The 20,892-nt window shown below is 40.2% G+C and overlaps 1 protein-coding gene across 1 annotated transcript; it reads right to left on the reverse strand.

Annotated features, from left to right (window-relative positions):
* Positions 1-860: 860 nt before the first annotated feature.
* On the reverse strand, positions 861-2,829 carry LOC149084782 (uncharacterized). The gene is made up of 2 exons (XM_089233799.1): positions 2,814-2,829; positions 861-1,471 (listed from the first exon to the last, which is right to left on the reverse strand). The coding sequence occupies exons 1-2, from the start codon at positions 2,827-2,829 to the stop codon at positions 861-863; spliced, it is 627 nt and encodes a 208-aa protein (XP_089089925.1).
* Between the last annotated feature and the right edge of the window lie 18,063 nt (positions 2,830-20,892).

Here is a 20,892-nt window from a genome sequence, read left to right on the forward strand (position 1 = left end):
CTTTACATTTATCGATAACAGCTTTGAATTTACTCCAGAGACGTTGAATATCGTTGGAAGAGGAGATGATGTCAGGAAAGTGGGCACGAAGGATATTTTGCATGAGGGGGTAGTTGGCCTTGTTGAAGTTAAGTTTTCTGGCGCGAAAAAAGGGAGGGATGGTATGATGAAGGAAGAAATCTAAAAAAGGGATTTTGTGATCGGAACAGCCATCAAAAACTGAAAAATTGGAAACCGGAATTTTGTTGGAAACTGCAATTAAGTCTAATGTGGAGATTGAGTGATTGGATATTCTTGTGGGTTCCAAGATGATTTGGACGAGGTTAAATTTTAGGAAAATGTCGAGAACTCTATTGTTAATACCATGGTTTCTCGAGAGGGACTGCATTTTATGCCGATCTATACCGGGTAGATTCCAATCACCAGCTATAATTAGAAGATGAGAATTATGAAATCGGTCAAGTATTGTTTCCAGTTCAATGAAGTAGTGAGGGTCCGAGGCAGGGGGTATGTAAAGGGAGAAAATTGCAATGGGAGTGCAGTTGTGTTGATGTCATTTGGCACCGACAATTTCAATATTTGATTCAAAAGGGATTTCAATTAGGGGTATAGAACTGTTGAAAACAAGGGCTACGCATCCTCCGCGTGCGTGTGTTTCTATCTTTACAAAAGGCAGAGAAATTCGGTGGTAGAAATTCTGTGTTGCTGATATTACTGTGCAACCAAGTCTCTGTAACCGCAAGAAAATTGGGATTATGAGCTAGTAGGATGGATTCGAAGGAAGATATTTTGTTAATATATGCTTCTTGTATTAACTGTTCCGATTCTGAAGAGATTATTTCGGAGAGGAGAATGGGAGATTAAGGAGGAGTGAGGTTTCGAGGGGTGGGGACTAAAGGGAGAGGAGGTGAAGGTAGGGAAAGGTCAGAAGGAGGAGTAATGCTGGGAGGGGTTTGGGAAAGCGGGATAATATCATTAAGGCTGGGATCCCAGATGTATTTGATGTTATTGATAAGAGCTAAGTTATGAAAAAGTTTAACTTTCAGACCGGACTCACGGTATTTTTGGGAGGCCCCCCAGATTTGTCCACGTAGCCTGCGTGTCTCAGGTGAAAAGTCCTCTGAAATTAAGATGCTAGTGTTTTTTAATTTAAATGAATTTTTAAGGATTTCAGTTTTGGTTTTGAATTTATTAAATTTAATAATTGAAAGTCTGGGGCCTGGGATTCTTTTAGAGCCAATTCTGTGACAACGGTCGATGTCGAAGGCGGAAATTTCAAATTCTAGGAGGTCTGAACAGCACTTAAGTATTTTAGATTCGAGGGTCGCGGTGGATTCAATGTCTGAGGTCTCGTCCGGTATGCCTCGAAAAATTAGGTTTGACCGACGTGAGCGGTTTTCTAGGTCGATAACCTTTGAGGCGAGAGAAGAACGAAGTTTGGAGAGGTCGGAGACTTGTTGTTGGAGATCCTCTATTGATCAATTGGCAAAAGCAGCAACTAGGAAAGACACACCGGTCTTTTCAATACTTTTCCCAAAATCATGGGCGGCCAACATTTTTCGTCAGGAAATGATGAATAAATGACAATACCGATGGACAAATGAGAAGAAAACTGGTCGAAAAATCTATGCCCTTCTTCCAACAGTCAAGTGTAAGTTTATTAAATGGACCAGAGAAATGATCATTTTCTTCTCCGAACATGGTCCATTTCCAACATATATGGCAAGGTTCCATCGATGAATTGGCAAATGTAAATGCGGAGAAGAGGGCAATGCCAATTCATGTCCACTGACGAAAGATTTTCATATTCGTGAAATGTCTGAAAATACTCAGGCCTGCAAAGTCAATGTCCTCAAGAACACAAATCTTCACGTCAAAATTAAAAGATTGGTAAATTTTATCCAAGAACATCAAGATAAAATTATCATTCCTAGAGAGGTGGACTTACAAATTACTGCCGAAGAGAATTTTCCGTCGGACTCTGATTTTGAACTATAAGTCTGTCTTGCACGGAATGTATTGCTAGGTCTATTATACTTTACAGAAACGTATATGATTCTTATGATTTCTTATATAATACTGTATTTAGAATGATATTGTTTTCGAATTGTTATTTTTACTATGTCTATCGCCAACAATGTATGTTTACAATTCTCCATACATATTTTTTGATATCTTGATATATTATCCTGTGAATTATAATTCCATATATATCTTGCATCATTCATATATTCATATGTATATATATTCAGCTTGTTATATTTTTTTTAAAACTGTGATGTTTGACAAAGTTCGTTATACTGATTGTTGTTAATACCCACTCCTGTGAACCTCCCCAACATTTATTACTCTATGACGTGCTATGCTCTTTTTATGTTATCGTTTTAGGTGAATGATGCAACTGCTCGATGTGGAGAGATTCCAGAATAGGATTAGACTGATTACTTGACCAGCAACTAGGGATTGAGTGCAGTGGTGATAATGGTTTAATACGTGCCGCTGGATGAGGAACGAACGTATGGTTCTTCCCCGTTGATTCGATGGACGGGGAGTGACGGATGTTATCGTCCTGCTGTAGGTCCGGCGGGACCTTGGGCTGCGGGTTGTTCTTATTGGTCCTTTGCGTGGGTCGGAAGTCAGGTGATGCGATGCCGGCCGGCGTGCAACCGGTGGTCTTGGTGGCTGGCGGGGCTTTCCTTTTTCCAACATGTCCCAGCCGTAAGGTGACCTGCTTATATCTCACAAGGGACAGAGTGGGGGCCATGTTTGGTGTTTGAATAGCTCAAGCCTGTTCCACCGCTTGATAAACAAACTTGGAAGGTCAGGCATCTCGATGTTACACATAGCCCGCATTCATATAGAAATTTCTATTTCTGATCAACCATCAATCATTAAGACGGTCAAATTCTCCAACTCGAGACGCCGAATTGAGAAGTTCACGAGATCATTGGTTGATCAATTACCTCTCCATGTACAAAATATCAACTTAGCTACATCCACCGTACAATTGGAAGAATGCACAAATGATCTCTTCAATCTCTTGAAAACGGAGGGTAACAAGTATCTCCTTATATCAAAGCAAAAGACACGATATTTCGACGAGTGGTGGACTAAAGATTTAGAGGTTGCTAGAAGAAAATGCAGGGCTAGTAAGAGAAGGTATCTAGCGGCAAACCCAGATAATAAGGAGATATTGAGAATCATTTTCCACCGTAACAGGGCATTATATTCAAAATTAATCAGGAAAACAAAAAGAAACTCCTGGAAGGAATTATGTAACTCAGCTACAAATCCATGCGGTATATTTTACAAAGTAACTGTGAAATAATTTTCTCTGTCCCCACAACTTTTTTTCCAAACTGATTCAAATGGGGGGGGGGGATTTGACTGTCCTAGAAAAAGCCCGAAGGCAACTTCAAGAATTTTTCCCTGAGGCTAGCTATCCAACCAATCATCAAATAAACTTATCAACGACTAGTTTGGTGTCTCATGAACCGGATAAAAAGAAAATCTCACGCCAAGAACTGTGGCACATTGCGCACGCGCACGCACGCACACAGTCATTTAAATAAGGAAAAAGCTCCTGGCGAAGGCGAAATTAATAATGTAACCCTTCAAGCTCCAATGCAAAGCTTTCCCGAGGTTTTTTCCGCATTATTTAATAAATGCCTTCAACTTGAACATTTTCCATGACATTTCAAGATTAGCAAAATGTCCTCTTCTTCCTCAAAAAAGACAAAGATCCAACATCAACTAAATCATATAGACCCATTCCTTTGTTATCAACATTAGGTAAATTTTTCGAAAAAGGCATTTGCCAGAAAGTTATCTTCTTATTGGAAAAATCTAATGTCATCAGCCCCCTTCAATATGGATTTCGCCATGGGAGTTCGGCAGAACAAGCTCTCATGGGCATTGTCACAGAGATAAAAAAACAAATGATTAAAAACATAACGTCATAATAATAATTACCCTGGACATCCAGGGGGCTTTCGATCACATCAATCATAATATCATCAGGGAAAAATTGCTTAATCTGCCTATATCATCTAATCTAGCCAATATCCTGATAAGCGTGCTTCAACACAGGGTGGTACAGATCCAGACACCATTAGGAACAGTTCGACACAGAATGACAAGGGGCTGCCCTCAAGGATCGTGTTCCGGGCCACTACTTTGGAACTTATTCCTTAATGATCTCCTTCTTAAGAGGTGGCCGAAGAATGTCAGGGTCCAGGCCTACGCCGATGATATTACGGTAATGGCCTAGGGCCCTACGGTAGAAGGCACAGGTAGACTAGCCACATATGCGCTGAATGAAATCCATCATTGGTTAGACCAACACCGACTCAGCATCGCTAGGGATAAAACCAACTTTTTGTGGCTCTCTTCCAAAAGACGACCATCGGTAAAAATTGGCGACAAATTCATCAAGAAACGATCTAATATCAAGATTCTCGGGGTGACATTTGATGACCAACTGAATTGGTACAGCCATATCTCTACAATTTCGAACAAAATTAATGTCCTCATGCCAAGATTATGGTGCTCTACCGGATCTTTTCCGGTGCATCACCACGACAATGCGAAGAATCCTATATATGACAGTGGCTGAGAGGATCATCGCATATGGTGCCCCAGCCTGGGGTATCACATTAACGGAGGAACAGGGTAGACGTCTTGATTATATCCAACGTGGTTGCTTTATTGTACATCCTCAAAGCTTACTCGACGTCACCAACAAACGACCTGCAAATCTTGGCTGGTCTGCTTCCACTAAGATATATCGTGGAGTACGAAGCTAAAATAGGGGCACTTCGGAACAAACGCAATATCCAGCTAGAAGATGCAACTTACATTAGTCACACTCAACTCCAAAGAAAAATCACCGGATTGACGAGACACCCAGCAGAATATCCTGATGATAGACAAATATCTACAGATCCGACTGACACGGAACTGTTTAAAAAATCCTATTCCTATTTCGACATCTATACCGATGGTTCAAAGACGGAAAATGGAGTTGCGGCGGCTTTTAGTATCCTACAGAAAGATGACATCTTCTACAGATGGTCTTGTAAATTGAATACCAATAACACGGTATTCCAAGCCGAACTTTTTGCTTTTCTTACGGCTATTAAGAAAGCGGAAGAACTCCAGAAGAGAACATCTATCTTCACAGATTCACTTTCATCACTCCATTCAATTAGGGATCCCCTGTCTCAACACCTCATCACTAGGCAAATCAGAAAGGTTCCGTGTGCCAATCCTCAAATCAGTCTCAATTGGGTGAAAGCTCATGCAGGAACATATGGGAATGAACAGGCAGATCAACTGGCAAAAGCTGCGACTGCAAGAGTGACGTCTGATTTTTCGCTGCTCTTCCCTAAGTCATGGGCAAAGAACATCTTATCTGAGGAAATGATGCATAAGTGGCAAAATCGATGGCAGACAGAACGCAAAGTGGGCAGGAAAATATATGTCCTCCTCCCCACAGCTAGATACAAATATAGGAAATGGACCAGGGAAAAGGGTTATATTCTTTTCCGAACATGGTCCTTTCCCAGCATATCTGGCGAGATTTCATCGACAGACTGAGAAATGCAAATGTGGCGGGGAGGGCACGGTCATCCACTACGCTACAGCCTGCCCGTTGACCAAAGACTTCCACTTACAAATCCCTGTTGCTGATACACAGTCTTGGAAGTTGAAGGTCTTCCAAAATCCTGGTACTTATCATAAGATTAAAAATCTTATCAACTATAGAAAACAATCAAGAATTATACATCTTCCTGAGACCTATGACATATCAAGACAGAGAAGAACCCTTGGACTCTGATTCGGACTCAGACTATGCACCATAATTGCGACGTCTTTTCTAACCCCATGTGCTATAAAATATATAGTGATATTTTGATGAAATTTATCGTCATTGTCACTGATGCCAATATGTGTTCTTTCCATGTTCATATATGATATATATATTTTTTTTATCCAAAGCATATACTTCAGATTCAATGTTTAATAATATCTTGTTTGAATTTTGCTACTCTGCTTTGATGGGCTGAGCGCAATTGTTGATTGAATTATTGATTGAATTTTATTATTGATTGCATTGTTGATTGAATTTTATTATTGATTGCATTGTTGATTGAATTTTTATTTTTGATTGAATTGTTGACTGAATTTTTATTATTGAATCATGCATAGTTTGTGAATGTTGTCCTATACGCATATATAATTAAATTTTATCTAATTTCATGTATATTTACTGCGCATATGTTATATACTATACAATGTTTACATCGTATCATCATGTATGTAGGATTGGATTGGATTTTTGATTTTTTTTGGCGCAAGGACCATCTAGGTCAAGCTGCGCCAGAACAAATGTCCATATAAAATCAATACAAAAATTGTTCTTTTCTTGTCAAAAGGTAAAAGTATGCATAAAACGTGAAGCAATGACATGAATTGTAAAAACTATAATTTGTCATAAAAACCAATGGCTTTGATGAATTTAAAAATGCGAGATGCATCGCAATTGTCAGACATAATGTCGCGAATTGAAAGATGATTCTGACCAAAAGTGGTCGTAAAATGATGGCGATGATGTGAACACGTAAAAAGCATGAGCAATGGTCAATGGACTTTGACAATGAGGGCACTCTGGTTGACTCTCTCGTAATAACAAATATGATTGTGTGAGGCGACTGTGTCCTATGCGTAATCGGGCAAGCAGAAGCAGAACTTCCTCCTTTCGGTTAGCTCTGCAGCTCGAACGCCAATGGCCGATAGTGGGCTTGATAGAATGTAGTTTGTTATTAATTTGATTGTTTCAGTGATCCTGCCAGCGGCGATACATCACTTCTCGGAGGATTGAGAAGTGGTCACTGGCAGGAACCAAAAGGCTATTATCGATGTTAGTTGTTGTTCGAGCTGCGTTGTCTGCTTTTTCATTGCCCGGTATTCCAACATGACCTGGTACCCAGTAAAATTTTACTGTGGTACCGTGATGAATGAGGTGATTCAATTCATGAAAAATGGCATGAATAAATGGATGGGTATGAAAAGTGAAGGAACACAGTGCTTTTATTGCGCTGAGAGAGTCGCTATAGATGATGCATCGTCGGTGGGTTTGCGTCGTACATGACGTAGAGCCTGAAGGATTGCGTACAGTTCTGCCGAATAAATAGAGAATGTGTCGTGAAGTTTGAAAGATGTCTCCTCACAGCAGATGTAGGCACAACCGACATGCCTAGGGCTCTTAGAGCCGTCGGTATATATGGGGAAGTACCTGTTGTACCTACCCCTGTCCCTAAAGAATATCTGTCGATATATGACATCTGCTGTGGTGGCTCTAGAGTATGATGATAATGAAAGAGAGACATCTGGCAGAGACTGCTCCCATGGTGCCAGTTGCCAAGAAACTGGGGCCACGCGACTGATGTCTAATTGTAGTTCTTCCACAAGTAGTGCCCTCATACGAAGACCGTAAGATGGAACACATGAAGGGCGAGCAGCAAATAGTCTATGAAATGAGGGATTAAAAATGACACGATGAAGTGGATGATCTGGTAAAGACTTCATTTTGAAATAATATTTCAAGGAAAGTTGCTGGCGTCTTGATGTCAGTGATGGCTCGTTGCATTCGACATAGAGGCTTTCCATGGGAGAAGTTCGGAAAGCTCCAGAGCAAATGCGGAGAGCGAGAGGATGAATTGGGTCGAGCACACTCAGATAGCTCCGAGGTGCTGACCCGTATACAATCGAACCGTAGTCGAGCTTTGATCGTATTAGAGCTTTATATAAGAGAAGGAGCGACTTACGGTCAGCTCCCCACGATGTAGAAGAGATGACCTTCAAGAGGTTCATCGCCTTCATGCAACGAGCTCTCAACTGTGAAATATGAGGTTTAAATGCAAGTTTTTTGTCAAATGTAATGCCGAGGAATTTTGTATTCTCTACAATAGGTATTTGACTATTATTTAAAAATAATTGTGGGTCATCATGAAGCTCACGACGCCGGCAAAAATGCACAGCGACGGTTTTGTCAGCGGAGAAAGAGAAGCCGTTATCATGAGCCCACTTGCTGATCTTGTTGAGTGCGGTTTGTAATTGTCTCTCGGCTGACCTCATATTCACTGATTGATACGATATCAACAGATCATCCACGTAGAGTGCGCCAGTGACAGACAACGGGAGTTGGTTCAACACCCCGTTGATCATCATGTATGTATTCTATATATCTTACGTTTCGTGGCATCGCTTTTTGTGTAGATCATTCCCAGAGCTCATCTGTTATAAAAACTCTGATATTGTACCCGGACACACCTGCTTATAATAACATTATATATACTTTCTCAACTGCTATACGAAACGCCATAATTATTGTTATTCATCAATATATTCATGTGTTCGAATGTATTCCGCCGGTGAATCCACTAGTGCATAACTGAACTATATAATATTTAAGTGAACTTTGTAATTTATCCGGACTTGATCTCATCATTAGGACTATAATATCCATATCTAAATATGTCTCTAACTGGCAATGAAAAGTCCCCCCAGCTCCTTCAGTCTTGTGATATTATTACCAGCAATTGGTTGATATCGATAATTCCCACTTACACATTTATAGTTCATTGGACCTGAATTTGTACACGCGTATCCTGTTTTTCATGTTCTATTTTCACATTCGGACCTATGAAAAAACCCTTCCAACAGAAGACAAGATAGGAGAAGTTGGTGTTGCAGATCGGCTGATGGTTTTGGGGACAGAGTACGGTGATGAAGGCGAATGGCTCGGGATGTTTTCATTGGTCTCTTGCGGGCGATCCGCCCGGGCTCCTTGGCAGCCGGCTGGGGTTTTCGGGGACTTTGGGGGTGTGATTGCCACGAGTCGGAGGCGATGAGGGGCCTTCCTGTGGCTTACGGCCCGGGGATGCCTGCCGGGTCCGGATATCAAGAGAGGTTTTCCAGCATGGCCCAGCCGCTAGGTTATCTGCCTCAGAGCTGGGCCATGTTTGGTGTTAGTGTTTGTAGTCCTTTGCGTGGGTCGGAGGTCGGCACGTGGTCTTGGTGGCTAGCGGGGCTTTTTCTTTTTTCCAGCATGGCCTAGCCGCAAGGTAGCCTGCTTACATCCCACAAGGGACAGAGCGGGGGCCATGTTTGGTGTTTGCATAGCTCAAGCCTTGTGTGCCAACAAGAGCACGCATCTCTGCACCCCCTCAACCACGTCTATGTGCCTCTGTAGCATGGGCGGATCTAGACCTCACTGTTGGGAGTGAAGTGCAAGCGGAGAATCGCCAGGTTCGGCTGCTTAGGTTCAGGGAAGACGTCACGTTTTTTAACACGAGTTTCCTGGCCGACAGGTTTGAACGCCCAGTCCCCAGCGTTCCCCAGCACCCGTCAAAGGAGCTGCCCACGGACCAAATTGCTCTTTTCCAGGCGCCATTCAACGAACAACAGTGGCAAATTTTCACAGATGGCTCCAAGAACTCCGACGGCGTGGCCTCTGCATTCGTGGCATTCCGCAACCATGTCCGAGTACAAGACTGGAGCTCCCGACTCAACAATTTCAACTCGATCTTCCAAGCCGAGATCTTTGCCATTCTCCAAGCGGTCCGCTTCGCTTCATCATGCTCTGAACCTTCCATGATCTTCACTGACAGCCTCTCTTCCCTCCACGCCATATCAAACCCGTTCAACCGAACCCAACTGGTGAACGACACTCGCAATACCCTCCTCCTGCACCCACGCATACGCCTTTCATGGATTAAAGCCCACCAAGGATTTAAAGGCAACGAGGAGGCCGACACCCTAGCTAAAAGCGCCACGACAGCCACTTCTGCCATCACTCTCCCGCTGCCAACTTCGCACGCGAAGTCACATTTTGCTACGCTGGTCCTCCGCAGGTGGCAACTGATATGGAATGCGGAGGAGACTTCCACCAACGTTAACCTCATTGTCCCAACGGTCTCACGTGGTCGGGAGGTGTGGTCAAGGACGAAAATCATCTTTTACACGGAACATGGTCCCTTCCCGACGTACTTGAAGAGGTTTAAGGCCTCGAATAACCACTTCTGCGCTTGCGGGGGAATCGGCGATCTCCATCACTACGTTTCCATATGTACCCTTACGGAATCGTACCACTCCTTCTTCTTGGGAGACTGGAGCGTGCACCAATATGCATGGAAACGACGTATGATGCGCAGCCCCTTCAACTACAACAAAATTGCTGCTCTAATTAACTTCTTGGAAGCTTTTTCGCACCTTCTACATCAAGATACCATGTCTGACCCCCCGTCTAGCGACTCTGACAGCGGAAATACGGATGATCTTGACCCGCCAGTTACCAGATCACGCTCCACCGGTCAACATTTTATGCTGGTGTAATCCGAAACCCCTCAACGAGATGCGATACGACCAACTCAACCACTCGCCACACCCAGGGCTTGTGTAAGCTCCCTGATGTCGACGCCGTAACTATAGGATCACATGTGTATTATCGTGTGTATATAGTTTGTATTATAGGATCTCCTGTACATTTTGTATATTTGTATACTGTTCTTTCTTGCACTTTTTTTTTCTCTTTTTTTTTCTCATCATTTTGGAAATCTGCACAGCACGGGCACTCTGCTTCGTTCAATCTTTTTTTTTTTTCTGTAACCGTCGTAGAGGGATGGCGCGGTGTCCCCCCCTTGGCAAAACTTGGCTCTCCAGCTTCCTGGATGGGAACGCTCTCTAGCAACGGCTAGATGGGAGCCATCACTCTCTGGCAGACGGCCAGCAGAGATGCTCCCCGGCGCAGACGGCCCGGGTGGGAGCCTAGGTCTGGACACCAAGTTCCCTCGAAAGCGGACGCGCTGCTCTGTCACCTTTCCTTTTCTCACATATATCTATCCAAGAATCTTGGACTCGTGATGGGACAGTATTGTCTTCCACGGTTGTGTCCATTCTGTATGGCTCTTGCAGTCAGATTTTCTTTTACTCAATAAACGGTCTCCGGCGCGTCTCCAATACGTTAGAGGTTCTCACGAATATTAACGTGGAGGCGCGTCTGGTCTTTTGTTGGGAGTGAAGACCATACAGCCCACATTTTCTTCCATATTTTCTGGGACAGTCCTGGTGTTTTTGTTTTTTTTCCTCCGTCCCGACGTTTTTAAAAATGTCCCAGTTTTTCCCATTTTTCTGTCGAAGTTTTTTTAAATTTCTTTAATCCAAAACGTTGATACAGATAATTTTCAACAGATTGATTGAATGCAATATTACCATATCAAAGTTCCAAACATTTATTGAGAATTATCGCATGTCACTTGGGGGGGGGGGGGTGATCACCCCGATCACTTCCCAAACGACATGCGATAATTCTCAATAAATTTTTGGAAATAACGTTCAACCCGATCACCTCCTCCCATAGATCCGCACCTGCTCTGTAGGTATGGGCTCCAAAACCGTACAGCATGCTCCAGTCCAGGACGAACTAAGCATCGGAAAAGCGGAAGAATGACTTTAGAAAAACGCGAAGAAGACCTTTTTTAAGAGTGAAACTGGAGCATTCTATTTGCTTCTTCGATCACTGCTGAACAATATTCAGAAAACCTAGACCGCTGATCAATGAGAATACCCAAATCTGTGACCTTGGTTAAATAAAATACAGTGAAACTTCCATAGGCGGCCACCTCTATTTCCCGGCTAACTTCCCTTCGTGGCCAGGTTTTCTCGGAACGGACAATAGGCTCCATAGACAAAATACAAAAATCCCCCCTATTCCGCTGCCACCTCTGTTTCTGGCATAGACTAAAGATATAATAGACCGCGCACGCTATTCATAAAACTTGTCGAACGTGAAGAAAAGATGAGCAGTATTGTCGGGGAAGAACAGGTTCTGCGCTATTACATTTGGCTCGTTTTCGCAGAACCTAGAGATTTCGTGTTAACGCAAGGATGTTGCTGTAACGAAATTTGACTCGATCGAGTAGATGAAAACTTTCCTTCATTTCTTCAATGAATTTCATTCATTCTTTTGTAAAATATTTAGGGAATGAGGGATTCGAAAAAAGAAATCAATTCTATATAATATAAACAAATATTGAAAAACGAAATTGTTTTATTTTCCAAAAGGGATAATTCCTAATAATTTAAGACTTTCGAGTTTTTAAATCTTATTATATAACCTATCTCTTATATATACAGTCTATTTCATTTATACTTTTAAATATTCTCTTCTCATTCAAATACAAATATATACAAATACGACGCCACAACAGGCAAATTGCCCAACGAGGTGGCTGACTTAAGAACATCATGGATCCCCGAGCCATTTTTTGGAGGCCCTACCTACTACTGCTACACCCCAAATGCACCCCCCCGGAACCCCCCAACGAATCGGTAAAAGCATCGGAAAAAGCATATTCACTTTGTCACTTTTAATTTCGAAAATTTATTTTAACTAGGGATTATTAAAACATAAAAATTATCTTCCAAGAACATTAAAATTACTTTAATCATACATTTATTTTGAGTATATAATTATAATGCATCATATTATGTTATGTAATGTAACTCATTCACACTCATACCATATTCAGTCATGGAATATTTAAATAATAAGTAAAAGTTTCATTTCCAACATTCTTGAAAAACGTTTTATAACTTTATCACACAAAAATGTAAACACTTACATAATATTTCAGGAATAAAATGAATTTTTCAAGAAAATTGCAATACCTCATCGTCAGTACTTTTCTAAATTATAAGAAATGAAATTTCGTGCAGCGTATATATGTAATAATTTAGAGTACGTAAATGTATGTTACCGACAGACTAGTCACGGCCCACGCTCTGTCCCTCCAGGGATATAAGACTTTTACCCTTGCGGGTTGGGTCGTGCTGGGGAGAATGTATGTTACCTGTCACATATGTGTAACCTCTTCGCTCCAGAAGTATACATATGTGAATCTTCATTTTTTTTAGGCATTAAGTAGTTTTTAGAATGATTCTTTCATTCAGTTAACATCTGAGGTACACATAGTGACTTCAGATCTCAACTCAGATGGTCCTAATAAAGATACTGACTGAAAATTAATTAATCAATTAATTAATTGATTTTTGTTGTTTGAGGGCAATTTCACATACAACAAACACAAATTAATCAATAAAAAAATTTCTTTTCTGTAATAGTTTTATCTCAGGCGTGAAGAGAGGTAAAAATACTATTTTTAGAGGTAGTTATACATTTTTATGCAAAACTGCCATTGTCTAGAGGGTGCGTTTTCATTACATTCTATTTAAATAAAATATTTGCCATAAATTCCTCATTCTGAAAAGCATATTTTCTTCAAGTTGAGCGAAACTCGAATAAACTCACTAGCTCGCCAAATCTCGCCAAATCTTGCGGAGACGTATATTTCAGTTAAAAGTTAATAAAACTCATTACTTCAATCATTTATTGCCAAAAATTCTATTAATACATTTAATAATGGCTCATGACATTTTAATTTTACCAAAACTTGGAACTTTAATTGAATTAAATCCAAAATGGCATCGTTAAAAACTGAGACTACGTCAGAAATCCATTGAATCGTCAATTTAATATTCCAATTTTTAATTTATAAGAAGGGCAATAAGCAAAAAAGTTCCCTTGCGAAAGGATACTGGTTCCCCTTTCCTAAACCGTTCAGAACATCCGAAAGCTGCGCAAGTGTTGGCCATTCTAATCAAAAATAAGACAGCGCGTGTAGATCGTCATACGAATAGCCATAAGGAAAGCATTGAAAGCGAGATTCCCTGACCAGCCTTTTGACCGGAGTCACGTGACTCCGGATCTTTGCTTCACATTGTAACCCCTCGCGCGCACTCTATATTATTCTTACTCTGTGGTTTCTGGTCAGCGACCATCCTATCTGCGGCTACTTCCTTATAGATAAGAGTTCAAAAAACAAGGTTTTGTGTTTTTTTTTCTTCGCATGCATTCAGAGCTGATAGAGTTCTTTGTATAAACTTATATAATCTTTAGGCCTCGTTGGGCATTTTGCCTGTTGTGGCGTTGTATTTGTATTTATACATCAGCATAAATACCTTTCCGGATCAATTGGATTTTCTGTTCACGTGCGACACTATCAGGTTGGAAGCATTTGTAAATAAGATGACAAAGAGGCTAATGCTACGTATATGGTTTGTGCTGACTCATAAGACACTTTAAAAACTTGCTCCCGGGGTAACAAGGGTGAACCAGACAAATAACCTGTGATCATTACTGAATAGGTAAAGGATTTGGAAGTTTTGGCTTTGCGGATACTTTCTTCACTTTTTAACACGCAGAGAGTACTTTGTTATAAGGAAAGAATAGATCCTTGATAATACAGATTAAGGAATTGATCGGATGATCTCGTATTTCAAGTTCTGCATAAAATGCACACAGTGAGAGAAACCTCGATATACGTGACAATACCGGAACAAGAAAAATATCTTTGTAGAGGAATTATCGTTACATCGAGAGGCAACATTATCATCACGTGTCATCAAATTTATGCTGCTGTTGTGGATTTTTCTAAATCAACGTTCTTAGTACTGTATCACCAAAAATGCCGCCTTTTTGATTATTTATTCGCTGCAAAATACAGTACTTTAATTGATCAGTTGATACAAGAAATTCAGTTAAATGTATTGCCCCTGTAAAGGGGTTTATCGTAATGAACTTTGGTGCATCACACAAAAAGTAGCGATAAAAATACAAATACAACGCCACAACAGGCAAAATGCCCAACGACGTGGCTGAGAAAAAGATGCCCATAAAAATGTGGATATCATATATTTCAAAAATACAGCAACCCAATTAAAAATGCAATTAACAAAAATTATAAACAATATATACACGTGATAAAATATTATACAATGCCCATAAAGAATACTTATGGTTGTCTTATTCTAAGTATGGACAGCTTCTCGATTTACCCCAACATGTTTATCGTATTTCTTTTTGAACGTGTCAATTGTGTTACAATTTACTACCTCCGGGGGTAAGCTATTCCATTTATTAACAACCCTATTAGAGAAAAATTCCCTGCGACACCATAACCTTGCATTGTCTCTCACCAATCGATACTGGTGTCCCCTTGTAAAAGCAGTCTATTGGCGGTGTACTAAAAGTTCATGGTCCATCCTATCTATCCCATTGAAAATTTTGAACACTTCGATCCTATCTCCTCGACACCTGCGTTCATCCAATGTAAACATATTCACAAAATGAAGTCTCTCTTCATAACTCAAGCCCTGTGTGCCAATAACGACACGCGTAGCTCTTCTCTGTACCCCTTCAACCAAGTCTATGTCCCTCTGTAGGTATGGTCTCCAAAACCTTACAGCATACTCCAGTCCAGGACGAACTAAGCCTCGAAAAAGCGGAAGAATGACTTTAGGGGAACTCGAAGAGACCTTTTTGAAAATGAGACCACAAGCATTCTATTCGCTTTTTTGACCACCGCTGAACGATGTTCAGAAAACCTAAGCCGCTCGTCAATGAGAATTCCCAAATCGGTGACCCTAGTTGCATCCGAGATAGTGACACCATTCAACTCGTAAGAGAACCGTGGGTTGTTCGAACCAAAATGAGCGACCATGCACTTATCAATGCTAAACGTCATGCTCCATTCATTTGCCCATGCTGCAATCCTGTTTAGACTGGTCTGGAGCGACTCCCTATCGCTTTGATTCCCGATTACCCCCATTAACTTCACATCATCTGCGAATTTGCTAATCCCATCGATACCCTGATCGAGTTTATCGATAAAAAGTGAAAAAAGTATGGGGCCAAGGACAATTCCTTGAGGAACTCCACTTGTGACGTCTGTCCAACCAGAGAATTCTCCGTTCACCATAACTCGTTGCGACCTATCTCTTAACCACGATTCTATCCAATTCAGCAAGTTGCCCCCAATTCTAATCTCGTGTAAACGCTTCAAGAGTTTACCATGTTGGATCCGATCGAATGCCTTCTGGAAATCAAGGTAAACAACATCTACATTTTTGCTCAAAAGCCTTAGTCACGTGATCATAGAAACAAAAGAGGTTAGTTATACATGACTTCCCCTTCCTGAACCCATGCTGATTATCCGACAATACATTATTCTCGTCTATCCAGTTCACAAACTGCCTTTTGATGATAATTTCCAAAATTTTCGAGAGGGAGCTCGTCAAACTCACTGGACGATAATTGGACACAGCTTCTCTACTACACTTCTTAATTATCGGAACAACATTAGCAAGTTTCCAATCCCTTGGGACTATACCCTCAGCAACACTACTCCTGTATATCTGTGCGACTGGACCAAACAATTCTTTAGCACATTCCCTGAGGACCCTGGGATAGACATCATATGGTCCTGGTGCTTTGCTTGCACATACATTTCTTAGAAGATTTAGGACCTCCACGTCTTCTACTTGAATATCATTGAGGGTTTTATTACCCCATGCAACACCCGTATATCGAATATTATTATCTCCATTAAAAACCGACGCTAAAAAGTCATTGAAAGCATTACACATGCCTACATTGCTCTCTAACCTAGAGCCTTCTATCGACAGGGTGCCAACCGTCCCCTTACATCCATTATTGACATATCGAAAAATGATTTTGGGTCAGAGCTAATGTTATCTGCCAACCTAGATTCAACTTCCTTTTTACTATCCCTTATCGCTTTCTTCAACAGTCTTCTTTTATCAGTAAACAATGATAGGTCACCTCGTCCACTTTTATACTACCTGAATGCTCTTTTCTTTTCAAGATAGAGATTACGCACGTTATCCATGAACCATAGAGGGTGCGATGTACAAACACGCTTTTTTCGAACAAAGGGTATGACGTCGTGCAAAACAGAGGACAGCTTCGTACTAAATTCTACTCATTGACTTACCACCCCTACTGATTCCAACCGGTCTTTGAAAACTTCCGCTAACCTTCCTCTCAAAATATCAAAGTTAGTTCTCCGAAAACAAGGAACCAGTCTTTTGTTATCAACCTTACCCAAGGAAAAGTTACAGTGAAATCTGACTATACGATGATCACTAGAAGAAAACTCTTCCCCCACCGAAACATGTTCAACTAGATCCTCAGAACTAGTAAGAACTAAATCCAAAATAGTACTACCTCTAGTGGCTTCTGATGCATGCTGATACAAAAAATTTTCGAGCACGAACTTAAGAAAGCGTCTTTCATACTGATGTGTAGATGAAAAGTTCTCCCAATTCATACCTGGGTTATTGAAATCCCCTAGTATGAGAACCCTCTTACGCTTACACATGTAGGAAATTTCATCATGCAATTTGGCGATGTAGTTTTGATCCCTATTCGGTGGATTGTAACAAACCCCAACAATCAGTTTATGACGTCTTTTGTTCCCAAGCTCAACCCATATAGTTTCAATATCACTTCTCTGCACGTTACACTCTCTAGGCTTCAAACAGGATTTCAAGTATATCAAAACTCCACTCCCTTTCGTATCAGATCTATTTCTCAAAAAAGTATCGTATCCCGAGATGTGTAAGAAAGATTCATCCCCATCGTTTGCCCAAGATTCTGTAATGGCTATAAGATCCAGGCCCTCCACAACTATCATAGTTTTTAAAAAATCTTTCTTATTACCCAAGCTCCTGGCATTTATTAACACACATTTTAATTTGCCCGGTGATTTAGTGTCAATCGAGAAGCCATCCAAGTCAGAGGTGGGTAATTCCCCGTCAGTACTGTTGTGATTATCATTAACTAACCCGCATTCCCGACTACATGGTCTGGGAGTAAAAAACCTGACCTAAGACTATCGTAAACCTCACAGACCCCCATCTTATTTAGATGGATCCCATCCGAACGAAGCCACCTATCGGTAAATGCGGGAAGCTCCAAGAACGTGACCCCAAGTGAGGAGCAAATGCCCTTCAGGCCTATATTGAATTGTTGGACCCTACTCCTATACCCTCTATTACCCTTTGGCAGCACTGGAATCACTGCCACATCTGAACCCCCCTCCCTAGCGGATAATAGTAAATCCCGGTACTCTGACAGAGACTCACTAATATTCGCTCCTACCTGATTCGTTCCCACCCACAGAATCACCCGCAAGGGCAACTTTCGGCGATGAAAAACGTCTCGAATGTTGCCAATCTTCCCCCCAGGAAGACAAAAGCGCTCGAAACCCCGAAAATCTCTATACACTCTGTTCCCAAGTTCCCTAACCATAGAATCGCCGATGATTAAACCCCTATCACTATCCCCCTCTACCTCATCCACGACCACCCATTTGCCCTCTAAACTGTGGTTGTTCGTGGAGATTGCTTCTGCATCAACAGGTGGCTTGACGACTTGAGACTCCGTTATAACCGGGCCCTCTAACACCCTAACTTTTTCCCGTAAAGTTTCGACCTCGAGTTCCAGCCTTTTCCTATCCAAGCACCCTTTATAGTTGAAACTATCAGCTAGTATACCTCTAGACCAGGGAAACCTCCCGTCGCAAGCTCTACACAACACTAGTTGAGGTCGAGGCATACTAACACTATTGCTAAAGCTAGACAATAATAATAATTAAAAATAGGAAAATGAAAAACGTTAACAGGAAATTAAAATAATGTAAATATGCGAAATATGCGTAAGAGATTGTACGAAAAAATTACTCAGATGCTCAAGACTAAATCACGAAGAATAAAATAAATATGTATATAAAGATTACAACACACTCTAAAAAAAGTAATAAGCTACAAAGTACAATTTTAACTTCTTAGAATTAGCTAACTATCTCAAATCACACTAACACTGCAACCATAGGCCCAAGTGGAAGGAAAAACAAAGTTATTGAAAGAACCTGGGAAAAAGTATACACTGTTTGCTAACACTAACGTCCAAAAAACCTACGAATTTCTATCAGAGAAGCGTGAAAACACAAACCTGGCAAAAATACAATGAATATGAAATGCGAACGAGAAAAAAATCTAAGTCGATCGAAAATACACAACGAAAATTAAAAAAATTGAGAGCAATATAATAAAAAAAAACCACTTATCTCGGAATCCAACGTGTGCTAGAAAAAAAAAAGAGAACACCGCAGAATACGACCGGAAAAAAAGTGATACCGAACACTTTTATGGATTCGGTGATGCCCAATACTTACATTACATTGTATTAGACGTTCTCAAAGAACTGAAACATGTGAGATGAAATAAAAAATATACTGAAGGATATTTCGAGCGAAAAATAAATAAAAATAATGAACCTTTGTAGCGGTTACAAAATCCTTGTAAACAAATATTGTTATGGGGGAGGGGATATTTTTGGGGTATTGTGAATAAATTGAGCATAAGATTTTTTTGTGACATTGAAAAGCGTTCTTTCGACACGCCCCCCTGATATGTGTTTTTTCTGCCATACAACCTCTATTCGGTGGTCACCTCCACAGACAGCCACTGTTTTGAGTAACGCCGAGTGACCGTCTTAAAGGAGTTTCACTGTACCTTAGAGTTACTTCAAATGACCGAATGAAAAATACATTGATAATAAAAATTACATCAATTTACGAGTACGATAAGTACTGAGAAATGTTTGTATGAATGTAAAAAAATTGTTCTATTTTATTAGACTTCATTTGAAAGCTGCTTAAAACTACAATCTAACTATACGAGCAAAACTGTTGAAAGTATTAAAGTTCAATGTTTGACACTTACTGAATGCCTGTTATGAAATCTACTTATGCGATGTATTCCATTGACAAGTGAAACTGACAGCAAAAATAATCGACCTAGTGTTATGGAGAATACTTAAGTGTGATTTTTAGTTGAAGAAATTTTTTTTTCTTACACGATGAAAATTTTTTATCGAAATCTCGTGAATGTTGCTAAAAAAATTAAAAAGCTTCCACACAGGCTTTTCTTTCTGTTGCTTGTTCTTATTTAGTCAACATTGACTTCGGTTACATTTGGCTATAACTCTGATCGTAAATCTTTGTTGGCAGCTTCTGCGCTTCAACAAATTTCGCAAATAAAAAAAAACGGGGGGGGGGGAAACTTTTCTATGTTTGTGAAATTTTTTTTTTTTTATAGATTTATCCGTTGTGCTTAATTTTATTTTATTGAGAAAATTTCACTTCCACTTTTTTTTGAGAGTAAACTTTTCATGAGACGTAAAAAGATTTGAAAAGTCTGACTTTCAAATAAATTTCTCGAAGGCTTAGGAAATAAAAAAAGTTTTACATCGCGAATAAGTATTTGATCGTTTTTTGGATTTTATTAACCGTGTTTCGCTTATATTTTACCTTGTCCATGTATAACATTTACTTCTCAAAATATGAATTTATTTCAGTTATGGCCTTTTAAACAAACGAGTTTCAACACTGTTACTGATTTGTGTAGAGTCATCTACTTCATATCTCTAAGAGAACGCAAACACTCACGTTAATTACTGTTACGAAACATTTTATGTTGAAAACTTGTAGTCGTCAGACCAGTTATTTAAGTTGATACACTATAATACTTTATATATCCATTATATAGCATTATAACATTATGTTTTATAATATGAAGGAATGGCATTAAACACTTTTATCCCTACATTTTTATATCAATACGAACACAACGCCACAACAGGCAAAATGCTCAACGAGGTGGCTGAGAAAAAGATGCTCATAACAAATATGGATGTGATATATTTCAAAAATACAGCAACCCAATTAAAAACAGAATCACAAAAATGATAAACAATATAAATATACATGATCAAATATTATACAATGCCCATAAAGAATATTATGGTTGTGTTATTCTTTGTATGGATAGCTTCTCGATTTACCCCAACACGTTTATCGTATTTCTTTTTGGACGTGTCAATTGTGTTACAATTTACTACCTCCG

This window comes from Pholcus phalangioides, unplaced genomic scaffold, assembly GCF_987345545.1.
Source record: "Pholcus phalangioides strain wild (caught in Gottingen) unplaced genomic scaffold, Ppha-v1.0 ptg000007l_1, whole genome shotgun sequence".
Lineage (NCBI taxonomy): Eukaryota > Metazoa > Arthropoda > Arachnida > Araneae > Pholcidae > Pholcus > Pholcus phalangioides.